Here is a 15,582-nt window from a genome sequence, read left to right as displayed (position 1 = left end):
GAGTGTCTTGGGTGCACCTAGGTGAGGCTTGGTGTGCCATTTGGGGCGTCTTTGGTGTGCCTAGATGAGACATCTTTGGTGCACCCACTTCAGGTGTCTTCGGTGCGCTACTTGGAGCGTCTTAAATGTGTTTCTTTTAGCATCTTAGGTGGGCCTCGTAGGGCGTCTTAAGTTCGCCACTCAGGGCATCTTAGGTGTGCCTCGTAGGGCATCTTTAGTACGCCTAGGTGAGATGTCTTTTTCATCGCGGGGTAGAATAGCATAAGGCGTACAAGCTACGAAACAAGATCGCTTAGGCACTTGGGTCAAGAAGCGTAGTAGCTTAGTCAATTTGGGACAAGAAGGTTCGCAGGATAGAGTAGCGCAAGACGTACAAGCTAGAAATAAGATCGATTAGGCACTTGGGTCAAGAAGCGCAATCGCTTAGTCACTATGGGATAAGAAGCGTCATCACATGATAGAATAGCACATTCCGTACAAGCTAACACACGGGAGCGCTTAAGCACATGAGCCAAGAAGCGCAATCGCTTAGTCACTCTGTGACAAGAAGCGTCATTGCGGGATAAAGTAACACATGGAGTACAAGCTAGAAATAAGATCGTTTAGGCACATGGGCCAAGAAGCGCCATTGTGGGATAGAGTAGCGCAAGGCATACATCTAACACACAAGATCGCTTAGGCACATTGGCCAAGAAGAGAAATTGCTTAGTCACTCTGGGAAGAGAAGCGTCATCACGGGATAGCGTAGCGCATGGCGTACATGCTAACGCACGGGATGGCTTAGGCACATGGGCTGAGAAGCGCCATTGCTGGATAAAGTAGCGCAAGGCGTACAAGCTAACGCATGAGATCGCTTAGGCACTTGGGCCAAAAAGATAAATCACTCAGTCACTCTAGGATAAGAAGCGCCATCGCGAGATAGAGTAGCGCATGACGTACAAGCTATATAACGGGATCAATTCAGGCCATATGCTTGGCGCCGTGAAGTTTGCACAGTCGTGACACTTATCCACTAGCTGAAGCTATTCTTCCACCAGTGGGGGAGAGTTGTCATCAGGCTTTGCTATTTTTATCCGTGATTCGCGGTTTTCAAAGTCTTATTGCTTCCTACGACTATCATCATGTAATTTTTGGCTTTGAATGAAGTCCTTAGGGACATGAAGCGTCATAATGGGGTAACGTAACATGAGGCGTACAAGCTATCGCACATGATTGCTCTGTAGGAATTTTGGAACAGTCACTCATTTAATTTATGAGACATTTTGCGTTTCATGTTTGAATGCCATCTCTTTATTATTGATCATTGAGAAAGTTTGCCCATTTCGATATTTGCTTTAATGCGACATGTATTTTCTTGTATCGACTAGCTATGGTGGAGCCCCTGAGCAGAGGCAAGGCACGCGCGTTCGAAAAGGCTTGTGCGTGCCTCTTGGAAGCAGGCGCACTGCGCCATGCGCTATGTGCGGTATGCGTGGAAGATTTGTTGAGGGCGCGTGTCAGCGCGGCGTGCGCGGCCTGCTTCATGCGTGGCAGCGATGCGTACGAGTGTGGGCTCGGTTCGGACCCGTTTTGGATGTGATCTCCATATTCACGCCAAACAGCGCAATTATCGGGGTCTTCCCCAATGTCGTGGTCAGGAGTGTTGTCGCTCTCGGCTGTGCAAGAGTAGGTGTGATCACCCTCGTCCTCGTTCGTGTGAACGTAGTCACGTTCATCCTCGGAGCCCCCTGAGTGGGTGAGGCTATGAGCATGGCCGATGAGTCCCTCAATGGTGGCTCTAACGTTCCATTACCTTGCAAGATGGTCTATCAGCCGATAGACGATCTCCTCGGGCTCAATGATGCCGAAGTCCCGTCGGTCTTGCTCTGTGATTGAGTCTGCGATCTTGTTCAAAGGTGAGTCTTGATTTTTCTACACCACTGTGCGCCTCCCTCAAATGTGTTTGGAACCTGGGTTCCAATTATCACATTCAGAGGGTTATGTTCAAAATTTTCTTTTTCCAAGTCGAAAAATATTGTTGTGAGAGCTCGTGAATATTTATCGAGCCTCCTTCTTCTAGCGCCAAAGACTTCGAGCGGTTCGACCTAAGACCAGATCAAGTGGCCGCGCTCGAGCCGGGTTTGTAGAAACTCGAAAGTCATGAGTTCCCTCCCCTAGCTCAAGAACATTCATCGTTCCTCGGAGAACTAAGAGTAAGAAGAAGAAGAAGAAACTAAGCTTAAAGGGACGCAGAAGCGGTGCCTCTGGTTCGCGGTCCGACACTCGACTAGTCTCATTGCTATGAGTGAGATGGGAGCGTCATTTATTCTTTGAGAATATTTGAGTAAATCGAGCTCGATCAGAGTGAAATCAAGTGCGGAGGGTCCTCCGCAGTGTTTCACGACTCTGGAATCGAATGATTTTGTTGAGAGAGAACTGTGTACCTTTTTCCCTCAGAGAGAGATATTTATAGTGGTTATGGGGTGGAAAAGAGCCCTAAAACTCGGATTAGGTGAAAGCATGGCACGCGCAGGAGGCCGGGCGCGCGCACATGAAATTACAACTGCGCTCACCTTGCTTTCACACTGGCGCGGCGCGTCGTGGGCTTTTTCTTTGTTTTTTGTCGTCTTTCTTCGTGAGCTCATCTCGGGTGGACTTTTTTCGCCTTCATGGTCCCGGATCGAGCTTCTCTATAGGGCTCATTTAGTCTTTGACGTGGAATTTCTTGTACGTCACGATGAATTAAAAATTTTAAAAAACGAACGACAACAAGAATTATGATGTTTGGTTATGAAACATAGAGAATCGGGGGTTGTACAGTTCTTCCTAGATATCTTATAAAGATATTTAATGTGACCAAGTGTATTTCTAAGACTAAATCTACAATAATTTAATTTTTATAGTCTTAGAATAACTATGTACGAATACACATATAGTTTATCCATTATCGGATGTTCTAATTATCAGTATTAATTAAGATAGTCCGTTTTCTAAACGCTAAACCATATTTAAGTGGTTGGTAAAATTATTTTTTTTTTAAATTGGATAATTTTTTTTAATGTTTTAAATTAAAATTTTAAAAGCTATATTTTGAAGATTTATGTACGTAGCTTTTGCTTTTGGCATATACATTTCTCTTTCCCAACTCTTTTATTATCTTACTTTAACTTTTAATTCTAATGATCTTTATATTTTTTTTATCAAATAATTTTTTTGATTTCAGCTAAATTTTTAATTTATTTTTTACAATATATAGACATCTACTTTAATTATTTGGCTACTATTTCAAGACTGGACTTGCGACCTTCAAACGGTCGGATCGGTGCAGCCGTGGGACTCCTGATGTTCGAGATCGTTTCCGAAGGAGGATCGTCACAGTTAATCGAATCAAACTTCACACTTAATCCGATTAATTATCACAGTTGAGATGCAAAACTGGACTTGCAACTTTATGTTTGGCTAAATTTTTATGTTCAACCGATTTTAATAAAAGTTAATGTCGTATTAAATGACTAATAAAGTCACGTAATTTGTACTATATCTCTTAAAAAAATCTAATTTGTACAACTTTTTATTTATTAAAAAAACATAAACAATAAATATACTTGTCCCCTTAGTTACCTGAAAATTAGTAACCTTGCTAGAGTATTAAGTGCTGAAAAGCTAGCTACGTACATCAATGGAGAGGTTATCTTTTCATTTTGTCTTCTTCTCTTGTAATTATTTGTTTTATTAATTCAGATTTAAATTTAGTTTTTGTACCACAAAATCTATAACGAGTGTGATTTTAGTTTCATTTTTAAATCTGAATTTCAAATCATAAAAACTGGTTTCTTTTCATTTTTAAATCTGAATTTCAAATCATAAAAATGATTTATTTTTTATGGCCATAGGTCACGGTCAAATAAGTTTCTCCTTAGAATAAGCATCACCATAATAGGCGGATAATTAATCTTTTTTGTATAATTATTTATGATGTGTTTGTGATCTATTTTTTCTCTTCTTTAAAAGTATTTATAAAGAGTTTGTAATTTTCATTTGAACTTTCCTCCTAGCCTAAGTTGTTTTAACTTCTATCAATATATTATCACTAAAGAGCTCTTATATGAAACAATAACAGAAATTACACATGTCCACTAGCTTAGGTGAAAATAGTAACCTTGCTAGAATTTCAAGTCTACAAAAGGTGCGTATAAGGATATAAACTTGTGGACTAATGTGCGTGAGCTCCATAAATCTCCAATTAGTGGGTTAAAAAAAGAGAAAAATATTAGTAATTATTATGACCAGTCTACACTTTAATTAGCGACAATATTAATTATGACCACTCTACGTTGTTTCATTTTGTAATATATTTCCCAATCCGTGAGCTGGTTTACTTTCGTCCACATGCAGAAATAGCCCAGTAGTTCTAAAACTCCCCAGGTGATGCTTGTTGGAATCTATAAATACGACTGAATTTCACAGAGAAAATGAAAAATACACAAACTCTTACTTGTAGAGAGAAATAAGCAATGCCTTCAATATCCTTACTTCTTCTCGTTTTTTCCATTTTAAGTCCCCGCCATTGGAATGCCCATGCATTGGCTACGTCATCCGCAAATGGTTCGAAATCGTCCCATCTTATTCAATACCACTTCACTTTTGTGTATTTCATCTTAGATATATTTGCATATTTGCTATTATAACTCTGAGCTTAGATCTTCGTCTCAATAATACATTTTGATCATCAATCTATTTTCTTCTTCAAATATTAAAAGAAATGATGAATGTGAATGATGTATTTCTTTAATACGCATCTTCAAAAATGAAAGATAGGTTTAAGTCATGGGAAAAAAAACAGAAAATTAGAAAAATAGTCAACTTATACGTTTGACATTATTAAATAGTCAATGTTTGGTAAATCTTAGATAAATAGTCGTAAATAATGACGCGATCTAATATATGGAGGTGGTTATTTATCTAAGATTTACGTCTGTAAATACATAAAAATTGCTATTTACTTAAGATCTACCAAACGTTGACTATTTAGCAATATCAAACGTTTAAGTTGGTTATTTTTCTAATGGACAAAAAAAAAATATTAGTGTTTTTGTTATATAATCAATTGAAATGAAATGAATTTATAAAATAGTTGAAGCTTTTTCGAAATCAGTGAAATAGTTGAAATGCGTAAGTACCGAACTTCAAAATTATTTTAATCATATTTTTTTAACCTGATAAATTGCTTATATAAACGGTTGTCAACTTCTTTTTTATCATATGATATATATTTTGACTATTTTGCTGAAAATTTTGAAACTTTAACTATTTCACTTAGTCATGTTTTTCGTTTTGTTAACTTTTTATAAATAGCCACCTAAACTTATTTACGGCACTTAAAAAGACAAAAAATAAAATAAAATAAAAAATAGGCAGGAATGTTTTTGGGTATTTTTGTCTTTGTGAGTGCCGTAAATAAGTTGAGGTGACTATTTACAAATGATTGACTATCTAGCAATTCTTAGATTTTCGGTGACTTATTTGACTAATTTTTTGTTATTATTTTGCAGGTATGTCGGACTTAACATACTTCAACAAAGAATGGCTTGATCAAGAAGAAAAAGGGCCGGCGAATCTAGTAAACGCCACAAATACTGCTCCTTTCTTATAAAGGATAAATAATGCTCTGATAAGAGACTAAGTTTACACTAAAAATATGTAATTTGACATGGTCTTGATCGATTAATGTTTACACCACAACCATACGTATAATTACTATATATGTTGATAGATGTACTTTTCTCATACTCTAATGAAAAGCGAGGTTGGATACGTGGGGTAAGAATCGTAATTGTCATAAGAAGAAAAGCTATATACTTCCATATCCATATCGCATACAATATCCACAGTAATCTCTACGAAATCCCAAGGAAACTCTTTTCATTATATATAGAGAAATTTGGTAAAAAAAAAATATACGTGTAAAAGCTCATTTAATCGAGTTTTAAGTTAATATTGTTAACATTGTGAAAGTACGTGTAAGTTTCTTGTTTTTATTTTTATTTTTTCTTTCCATCACAAGCATTTCACTCATTCAAATATATTTCATTTTCTACTTCATAGATAAAGTTCCATACAAATTAACGCCCGCTTTATCACACCCACGAACAAATTTCTAACTAGTACGTGAAGTTTTGTGACGTTTTTTTAGTAAAACGGATAGGTTAATTTGTTGAGCTTGATTATCTATTTTATTACATATTTCAATATCATTTGTAGCAGATAACATGTATATATTATAAGCTTTGTTTTTATTTCAGCAATATTTTCACTTTCTATGTTGTTCTTCGCAAATTGTTTTGTGGTCGTGATGCGGGTCGTGTTGCTTCCAAAAAAGTGAATGATTTATTTTACAAAAAATTAGAAAAATAGCCAATTTAAACGTTAGATATTGCTAAATAGCCAAAGTTTGGTAAATATTAGGTAAATAAACATAAATGATGACGTGGCTTAATATGGCAGTGGCTATTTACTTGATATTTACGTTTGTAAATATAGAAAATTGGCTATTTACCTAATATTTACAAAACCTTGGCTATTTAGCAATTTTCAACGTTTAAGTTGCCTATTTTGCTAAATTACCCTTTATTTTATGGCTTTGATGGATATTTTTGCATGTATGGCGAAACATGATTTTCTTATTTGACAATGGCAATGTTAAAATACCAATTAGAGATGATTCTGTGAATATTTTATTGAAACTTCTCTATGATAAACTGATAATGACTGAAGATATGCGTACTTTCTATTGAATCTTTATGTTATAGTTTATTTGGAAAAAGAAATTGTAACCGAGTTGTTCAAGCAGAAGCTTCTACAAGTTGTTCAAGCAGCTGCGTCTTTTCCTCACACAGAATCAAGTACTGTTTTAGTTAGTTACCCGATTTATTGGGAATCATAATCTCGGATTTAGTGGATCCGATTGATTTGATTTTTCGCGTAGGATTCACAACCAAACCTTTTATATATCCGACCTAGGGTTTGCATAAAAGGTTGATTGTTTGGTTGATTTATATATATACACGGCACCATAGTTCTTTGTTGGTCTCTCTAGTTGTTCAGAGATCTTCATTGACAACAAGTTTAGAACAACTCACAGCTTGTTTATAGTCGTACTAGGTATGAGATCGTGTGTTGCATTGACGTGCTATTAATCTTCGGGAGAAGATTGGGTAAAGCATAGAGAGAAAGTCTCTAGATCCGAGGGGAGCTTGGATCCATATCCGTTGGAGATAACCAAAGGAGAGAGGTGTTTGCGAATGGGAGCTTTGTCAAACTTTATATTCCTATAACCTTGGTTGATTGATTATAGTGGATTGCTTTTACCTAGACGTAGCAATCCCCCTAAGTAGGTTGTTTATACCGAACAGGGTTACCAATTGTCTTGTGTTCTTTATTGATTTCTTTTTATTGTTTGCTTGTTTATCACCTTGATGAATCTGCTTAAAACAATCAGTTGTTCAATAACTTGGTCAACCTAAACCTTGAACAACTATCTTAACCACGTTAGGTAATTTCAATTGGTATCAGAGCGGGCCACTCTATGTTGTTGAGTGCTATCCGGGAGTATTACTAACGTGTGCACCTTGTATTAAGATGAACACGAAAGAAGGACATAACATTGGTCGACCACCTCTGTTGGAAGGTTCCAATCATGCCTACTGAAAAGCTCGGATGAAAGCGTTTTTTAAAGCCATTGATGAGAGTGTTTGGCAGGCTGTTGAAAATTTTTCACATTATGTCCTTATATTAAGTCTTCGTATTCGCCTAAAATTAGCCTCGTAGGCAGCGATAGAGAGAAGATAATATTCACTGAAACGAAGTAGAATTTAGGTTTATGCAATATGTATCAAGTATAATCCCAAGGGCATTCTTGTCGGAATATTTAACTAGTGAAGTATGCTATGAATGATTCAAATGAGGTATTTAGGAAATTTTGTGTTGATTTCAAAATAGTTACATAATTTCTCTTTTTTTAGGTCTCCGTGTCTAGCCCAAAATTATGGTGGCCCCAAGTTGCCCACATGGCAATGTGTGGGCAACTAAGCATGCTCGTCGCATAACACTGACGCCTCTTAAGCATTTCCTATTGGAGATAATTGGCTTCGACTATAAACTTCGTAGGAAATAGTATTTAGTGGGTATGCTGTTCATTTGACTTCTTTATCAACACTGGCGTATAGCCTCTTCAACTACGGACCTCTTATATCACCACTATAAGAGCTTAGGAAGTCGACATCGGCAATAAGCCTCTTGGATGACCAACTCTAGAGCTCTACGCATTCGTGTTTGATTATAAGCATCTAGACAATTGAAATCTACTATGACCTTACTACAAGGTCTAGAGAAGAGCAGTCAATTAAGACGGGCCACCCGTGGACAGTCCGGTCCGACCCTCTAGTTTCGGATCGGGACAAACAAGACTTGTTGAAGGGTCTTGGCTAAAGTTTATTACTAATGATATTAAAAAAAACGTGTCTTTTATTTAAAAATAAAAACTATGGTAGACTATCGAATTGTGCATTTTTTTTTTGTTTTTTACTTTTTTTTTTCTCTATTTAGGCCCTCCATAGACCCGGACCTAGCGTTCAACCTCTCTTGAGCTTGATAAAAAGTTGTCAGGCTGGCCCTTTTGACAACTGTGTAGACTAATTATCCCATGATAAGCCTTCAAGCATATCGATAGATGGACGATGTGGCTGATCTAATTAAGCCACTGCCAGAATCTCGCTGAAACATGCTCTGCCACCAGCTGCTGGATATGGAAGACAGACATCCAACTCATGGGAGCGTGTGAATCTGTCGGATATGTTCTCTCTCGTTTGTTTAAGTTATAAACATCTTTTGAACTATTTGCAAAAGAAGACTCGATTCCTAACCAGTGCTACATTTGTTATTCTACTTCATATTAGCTCTTTGTCATGATATCATTTTGAATTTAAGAACCATCGCAAAGAAAGATTCGATTCCTGGCTGATTAGTGTAGAATTTCGGGCATATAAAAGTAATTGGTTAACTGAAAACCTTTCCTTCAGCTTGAGAACGAAAAACGATGTACAAAAACTCAAGAGAAAGCATATTACGCAATTTGCAATCGAAGTTGTAAAGAACTATGACACATACAGCCGGTGAAGTTTCGGATCAAATAGGATCACAAGTTAAATAAACAGAACACATAAATTCTTGATCCAACAAAGACAAGCGTCAACCAAATAGGTTTCGAACACAAATTCTCAGCCGTAAAATGGAAAAGTCAGCAAAGCCGGATAAGCCGAACAAGACTTAACATCAAACTCAGATAGCATATCGCTAAGTAAAACCAGAATAAGGAAGACCATGATAAACTAGATGGGTGAGCTATTTTATAACAAATTCAGGTGCCAGCTATGTGAAATTTTACATGTATATATCTCATCAGTCGTCTAATTCAAAGTTCAAACAGACCACAGACCAAAAAAAAAGATGGTGAATTGAGACAACTCTCATAAGCAGAATTTCTATCAAAGACAGACATACCAATGTGGAAGACGTCAATTTTATGAGTTCCAACTTCCAGTGCAACTATAGCAACAGTCTTCTTATCATTCTCGTGGTAAGAGTTAGCCACCGCCTGATTTGAGTGTGTTACTCAACCTTCATTGACAAGTTACAGTTGTATTAGATCTTCAAGTAAACTAATAAAATTCAGAACCCATTCACAGTGGGTAAAGACAAGCCTAGCAGCATCATATCTTGACTGAATCGTCGTGTACAAATATGGAACCAAACCGAAAATAACTATAATTTGGAAAATAATTAATTAATAACTAAACTCGCTATTTTTTTTAACTGTGGTGCCCGGGATAGATCCTACTAAATCCACGAGACCCTTGCATTATCAGCCGGGAGACTACCCCAGTTGCCCCAAGTTGTTGTGTCCAGTGGGAATCAAAAGTGGCCGAAGCGCTTGGGGTTAAACTCAGCTATTTACTCAATATTATTTTTAAATGGCTTATTTGGTGTGAATTTTCTAATCATTAGTGAACCTTAGACAAAAAAGTGCTCCTATATAAATTTTTTACATAGAAAAAAATAAAACATTTTGTTACTAACAAAAGATGTCTAGCTGTAGCCACAGAAATTGTGTTCCTTTATATATATATATATATATATATATATATATATATATATATATATATATATATATATATATTCCTATTTTTTTTTATATATATATTCCTATTTTTTTTTATATATATATTCCTATATATATATATATACATATATATATTAATTGTAAAACACACACACACACACATAGGAACAACTTCTGTTTTTGGAAAAGAAAATAAAAATAAAAAAACTCGTTTATTTAAAATATATATATATATATATATGTATGTGTATGTGTGTGTGTGTGTGTGTGTGTGTGTGTGTTTTACAATTAATATATATATATATATATATATATATATATATATATATGTATGTATGCATTATTAGTGTGTCATCACACTTATAAAATACACTACTTATTCCGACATATACTGGCTCCTTCGGTGTAGATTGGACTTGCAACATAATAACGAGAATATTGAACTTTAAAAAGGCTATATAGATGGGGGAAAATGCCTATATAAATACTTGATGTATTTGAGGTCAAAGCTTACCAGTCCAACCCCTCAAATAGCCCTTCCCCTTTAAGAGCAGATGTTTTAAAAATAGACCATTGCCGGTTCTTAATCTTGTGCAATTCCAAAGCCTCGGTGATTGCAGCGTCATCAAGTGCTCCAGGAAGATCCTGCAAAGAAAAGGATGACACAAAACATAAGTAATATTGAATATTGTCTTTGAGATTTGTAAAGGAAGTAAACAGAAGCGAAAAGACCTCAGGCCTTCAAACTCGACTAAGTACAGACTCTAACTTAAACAAAGTCTTTGCATTTCAATTGCTTTTATATACTACAAACAAAAAACAGTCTAAGAAGCGTTCAAATTAAAGTTACCTGTTTATTTGCAAAAATGAGAACGACTGAACCTCTTAATTCTTCCTCCTGGAACAACGATAAACATGTCAGATGAAATATAAACTCAGCCTTTAAAGACCTTCAGAAATTAATTTCAATACAGGACCAGTGTATAAATGTTACATATACGCCCAATCATCACTCCTAGAATTATATTTTTCGTGGAATATAAATACATTTATTCTACGAATAAAAAAAAAATCACTCCGACAATAATTAGCCTTTATTTTTTTTAGAACAATTTTAACAGTTGGTAAAAGTACTGACAAAAAAAAAATAAAAAATAAAAAACAACGAAAAACAAAAACAAAAACTAAAACAAAAAACCCTACACCTCCAAGCAAATAGCACAGAATGCATTTTCACAGACAGAGTGGCCTAAAAACTTAATTAAATTCCACAATTCTCGTTTGGAATAACTGCAATGTAATATACCTCCAAGATTGCATGGAACTCGTCTTTAGCGATCACTAGTCTATCAGTGTCACTAGAATCAACGACATATATTATGGCTTGTGTGTTTGGAAAGTAGCATCTCCAATATGGCCTGTAATGGTTACACATGCAACAAGTCTGTTAATAACATAACATCTATATCATGCTCAAGGAACTGGCATAAGAAATAAGGAGTGATCAGAAGAAAAGGAATTTCATGATATATATTTTAATAGACTTAGTAAGTAAAAATTCAGTACTCTAAAACAAGAAGGAAGATCCAAGATTTTAATAATCGACTCCATATTGATACAGCTCCTGTTACTATATACTATGTACGCATAAAAGCATGAGTAAATGGTAGATTTGGGCTAGCTAACAGCATCACCGTAGTGAATCCATCAAAATTTGATTGTAACGGGACAACCCTCCTTAAATTTTGCATCATTTTGCTAAAAAAAAAACATTTTGGTACTTTTTAAATCTTATGAACAATCAATTATGAATGTTTTGTTAAGCAAATGTTAATTCTGAATGATCCACTATCGATGGTTTGATCAAGTACTTTATTTTTCTCTGGCTTCTTATTCAGCAATGCTACAGGTTTACATCATAACTTGCTTAATTTAACCACTAAAATCATTAATATCCGAACTCATTAGTTTACCCCCATCTATCTGAATAATTGGTCCAGGTTTTCAATTCAAATGAATTTAGGGTGAATCCTTCAATAGCTTCTGCGGATTTGAGAAGCCGGATAAAAAGGAACCAGGTGATTCTGACAGAGGAACGGATATCTTGCTCTTTAATGTAGGGCCTAATGTAATGTTGTTGGAGTTATTGTATCCCTACCGTGAGGCTCGGATAGTGAAAAACTATAGGTGAGTTATTCGTTTGATCAAGGCTGTGGGGGAAGAAGAGTTTCTTTCTTTAGTTTTTCCAAAAACTTATTCTACTTTTCGATGTGAAGGTTGAGATATTCAGAAAAATGTCGGTCCTTGATCAACTTCCTTTCGTAGTACCCTACCCCCAGGGGAAGTCGAATCCCCACTAGACTAGCTTAGGAATCTAATCTTCAGAAAATTCATAAATAAAAAAATAAAAATAAAAAAATAAAAAAAGAACATAATCCTAAATTTCTTCTGGCAATAGTCATGCTAAGAATATATAACAAGAAAACCCCAAACTAAGCGTAGCCAATGTTCTATCGTCCAGCCAACAACTTTTTTGAAAAAAAAATAAAAAATTCAGTCTTACTGAAACAAGTGCATGAACAAGATGACGATGTACTGATTTTTTTCCAGTTTGAAGCAAATTGTTATGTAAAATGCCCAGTTGTAACCAACTGATTATTGTCATGCATAAAGCCTAGAAAAGAAGGTAGTGCATAATTTTATCCATGTGTAAACGAAGTCTATCAAATCTAAATATAAATGCATCCATAGATTATCTTTTCTCTCTCTCTCTCTCTCTTTTTTTTGTATCAGGAATATCACATTGACTCTTCCCACAGAATCGAACAAGCTCAAGAGACAAAAGAGCTTACCTAATACTTGTTTGTCCACCTGCATTCAAACAAAAACATAGGCAGAAATATCGTCAAATAATTAACATAGTTTCTAATTTACCTCTGGTAAAAAAAAAGTACGTTTCAGGTTAATGCTGAATTGTGAGTTTCTAAAATAACTACTCTATATGAGAACTATTTCGTTGAAATAATCGTCTTTATCAGCACAAAAATTCAATATTTCCTAATGCATCACAGTAACTAATTAGTTTAAATTTAAGACATGTTTGTCCAGTACAAAGAATGTTCTCTAGTCTTGTTATTATTCGGTCAGGGTTAGAAGTTGTAGTAGGAAATCAATTTGCCACCATAATTCTGAATTCAAATAAATTAAAGGAGCCCTTGGGGTAGAAAAATAAAAGGGATAATTATGTGTTCGGTCATAAAGGATTGATCGCCTTTAGTACTTATTATCACTATTATGAAAACCAACTAACTAATCCTGAAGAACTAATACACTGTATGAGTTGAATCCTCTTTCAAGCCAGACCCTACAGCAAGCCATATTTGACCTTGTGAGTACACTACGAGTCCACATACTCAGTCTTGATTCTGATCAGCCCTAGCTCAGGGAGAAAATGAAGAAATTGGGTTCATAATATTTTAGCAGCATATCCAATATTGCGCAAATCATCCCAGAGGTAAAGACGTTGACCAAAACATTTGCAAGCTCTAATATATCAATACCTATTCATTATAATTGATTAATTAAGTTTTTGCATTCAAAAGTAGCTCAATTGCAGAGAAATGTATTGACATACCTAGATCCCAAACTTGGAATTTGATGTTGTTATACTGAACAGTCTCGACATTGAATCCAATTGCTGTTTCCAAAGCAAAAATTTAACGTTTTAAGACGACTGTTTTATCGACAGCCAAACAGTTCACGCATTGAATATAAAGAGCAAAGTTCGTCATGATTGAGATCTAATAGCACGCAGAGAAAGAAACGTACTTGGAATTGTGGATACAACCTCGCCCATTTGAAGCCGATCTGCACGAATTTTCGAACAAAAAGAAGAACATAACCATCAATTCCCAAAAAATACGACCTCGAGGATCGCGATAGAGGAAAAATTCTTACAGAGGATGGTGGTTTTGCCGGCATTGTCGAGGCCGAGGACGAGGATCCGAGCTTCTTTGTTGCCGAAAACAGAAGAGAACATCCGACTGAACAACAAACCCATTTTATCACCGCATCAACGGAATGCAGAGATCGGATCTCTGAACGCAGAAACCTTTTCTTCCTTCCTGCAAAACCCGGCTAAGAGAGTGAGCGAGGACTGAGAGAGAGAGAGAGAGAGAGAGAGAGAGAGAGCTTACCTCAAAGGAAAGACGGTCTCTGCTTGAAAGAGATTCGTCTGAATTCGAGTGAGTTCTCTATTTTTATTTTCTTTTTCTTTTTTTTTTGTCAGAATTTCGTTGTTTCGTTCTTGCCTAATCCTTCTTAAACAAATTTATGGTAATAATAGTGGTTAAATAATTTAATCCTGTCCCTCAAAAAAAAAAATTAAATCCTGGGGTGAACTTTTTAATATTTACTATTGGACATCAACGTTCACGCCAAGACTTTTAAAATAAGCATGGCCACACACAACAAAACTATTAATTCATTTAATAGAAATCTTAATTGAATAAAAACTTTAAATTAGAATTCTAAAAAGGAAAGACCTTACTTAAATTATTAAGTCATATTTATAAAAATTAAAACTTTTGACAATTTTTTTTTACAAAAATGCCATTTGCTTCAAAACAATTATTTTTCATTTCAACTATATTATTAAACACGGTAATTTTAATTAGATTTCATCTAAAGATATTTAAAGGCAACAACTCCTCATTTTGGAGTCATTCTTGTACCTTAAATTTTAATTTTAAACATTTAAATCTGCTAGTAGGGCTTAAACTGGAACGATTCGTTTGGTTTTTGCCGTTTTTCATATTCGAATATGAATTTTCGGTTTTTCAAAATTTGGTCCAATATCCGTTCTAATTTTGTCTAAATCCGAAATTCGCTTATCCGATTTCTTAAATACAATATCCAATTTTAATTTCTGATTTTTAATATTCGGTTATCCAGTTCTTTAAATTCCTAATCTAGTTTATATTCAGTTCAAAGAAACCGGTTATTCAGTTGTTAAAATCCATACCGGTTCTAAAACTATTACAATTATCAATATACGAGTAATATAATGCTCCAAAATAACAGTTCCATACTCTAAAATTGAATAAAAAGTAAAATTCAAAACGACACATGTGTTCACGAATCCATATGTTCTTGTCTCTAACTACCTAAACATGCAAATGTCATAATATAATATTATAATTTACAATTGATCATAATAAACTAAACATACAATTGAAACTAACAAAATTACCTTGAGAAATCACATAATCAAGTTGTAATTGTAGTAGGAGTTGATATATGAGAAGCCTCTTCTTCTATGATAACTTGACCATCATCTATTTATTATGACATTAAGTTAAAATAAATTAGTTTTAATAAACAAATAGCAAATGAACTTATCAAATAAAATATCAAATTAATAGACT

General features: G+C 35.0%; 1 protein-coding gene across 1 annotated transcript; it reads right to left on the bottom strand.

Moving 5' to 3' along the window:
* Positions 1-9,155: 9,155 nt before the first annotated feature.
* ARF3 (ADP-ribosylation factor 3) lies at positions 9,156-14,472 on the bottom strand. Its single transcript, XM_089614782.1, has 9 exons — positions 14,353-14,472; positions 14,114-14,280; positions 13,985-14,023; positions 13,791-13,853; positions 13,009-13,027; positions 11,463-11,574; positions 11,007-11,054; positions 10,671-10,801; positions 9,156-9,654 (listed from the first exon to the last, which is right to left on the bottom strand). Exons 2-9 carry the CDS (start codon positions 14,214-14,216, stop codon positions 9,621-9,623), a joined length of 549 nt encoding a protein of 182 aa, XP_089470908.1. The 5' UTR covers positions 14,217-14,280; positions 14,353-14,472; the 3' UTR covers positions 9,156-9,620.
* Between the last annotated feature and the right edge of the window lie 1,110 nt (positions 14,473-15,582).

Source organism: Urtica dioica, chromosome 5, assembly GCF_054948205.1.
Source record: "Urtica dioica subsp. dioica isolate 48M chromosome 5, U.dioica_male_clone48M_v1_H2, whole genome shotgun sequence".
NCBI classification, from domain to species: domain Eukaryota; kingdom Viridiplantae; phylum Streptophyta; class Magnoliopsida; order Rosales; family Urticaceae; genus Urtica; species Urtica dioica.
The sequence above is the reverse complement of the archived record's forward strand: the minus strand, read 5'-3'. Positions and strand labels throughout refer to the sequence as shown.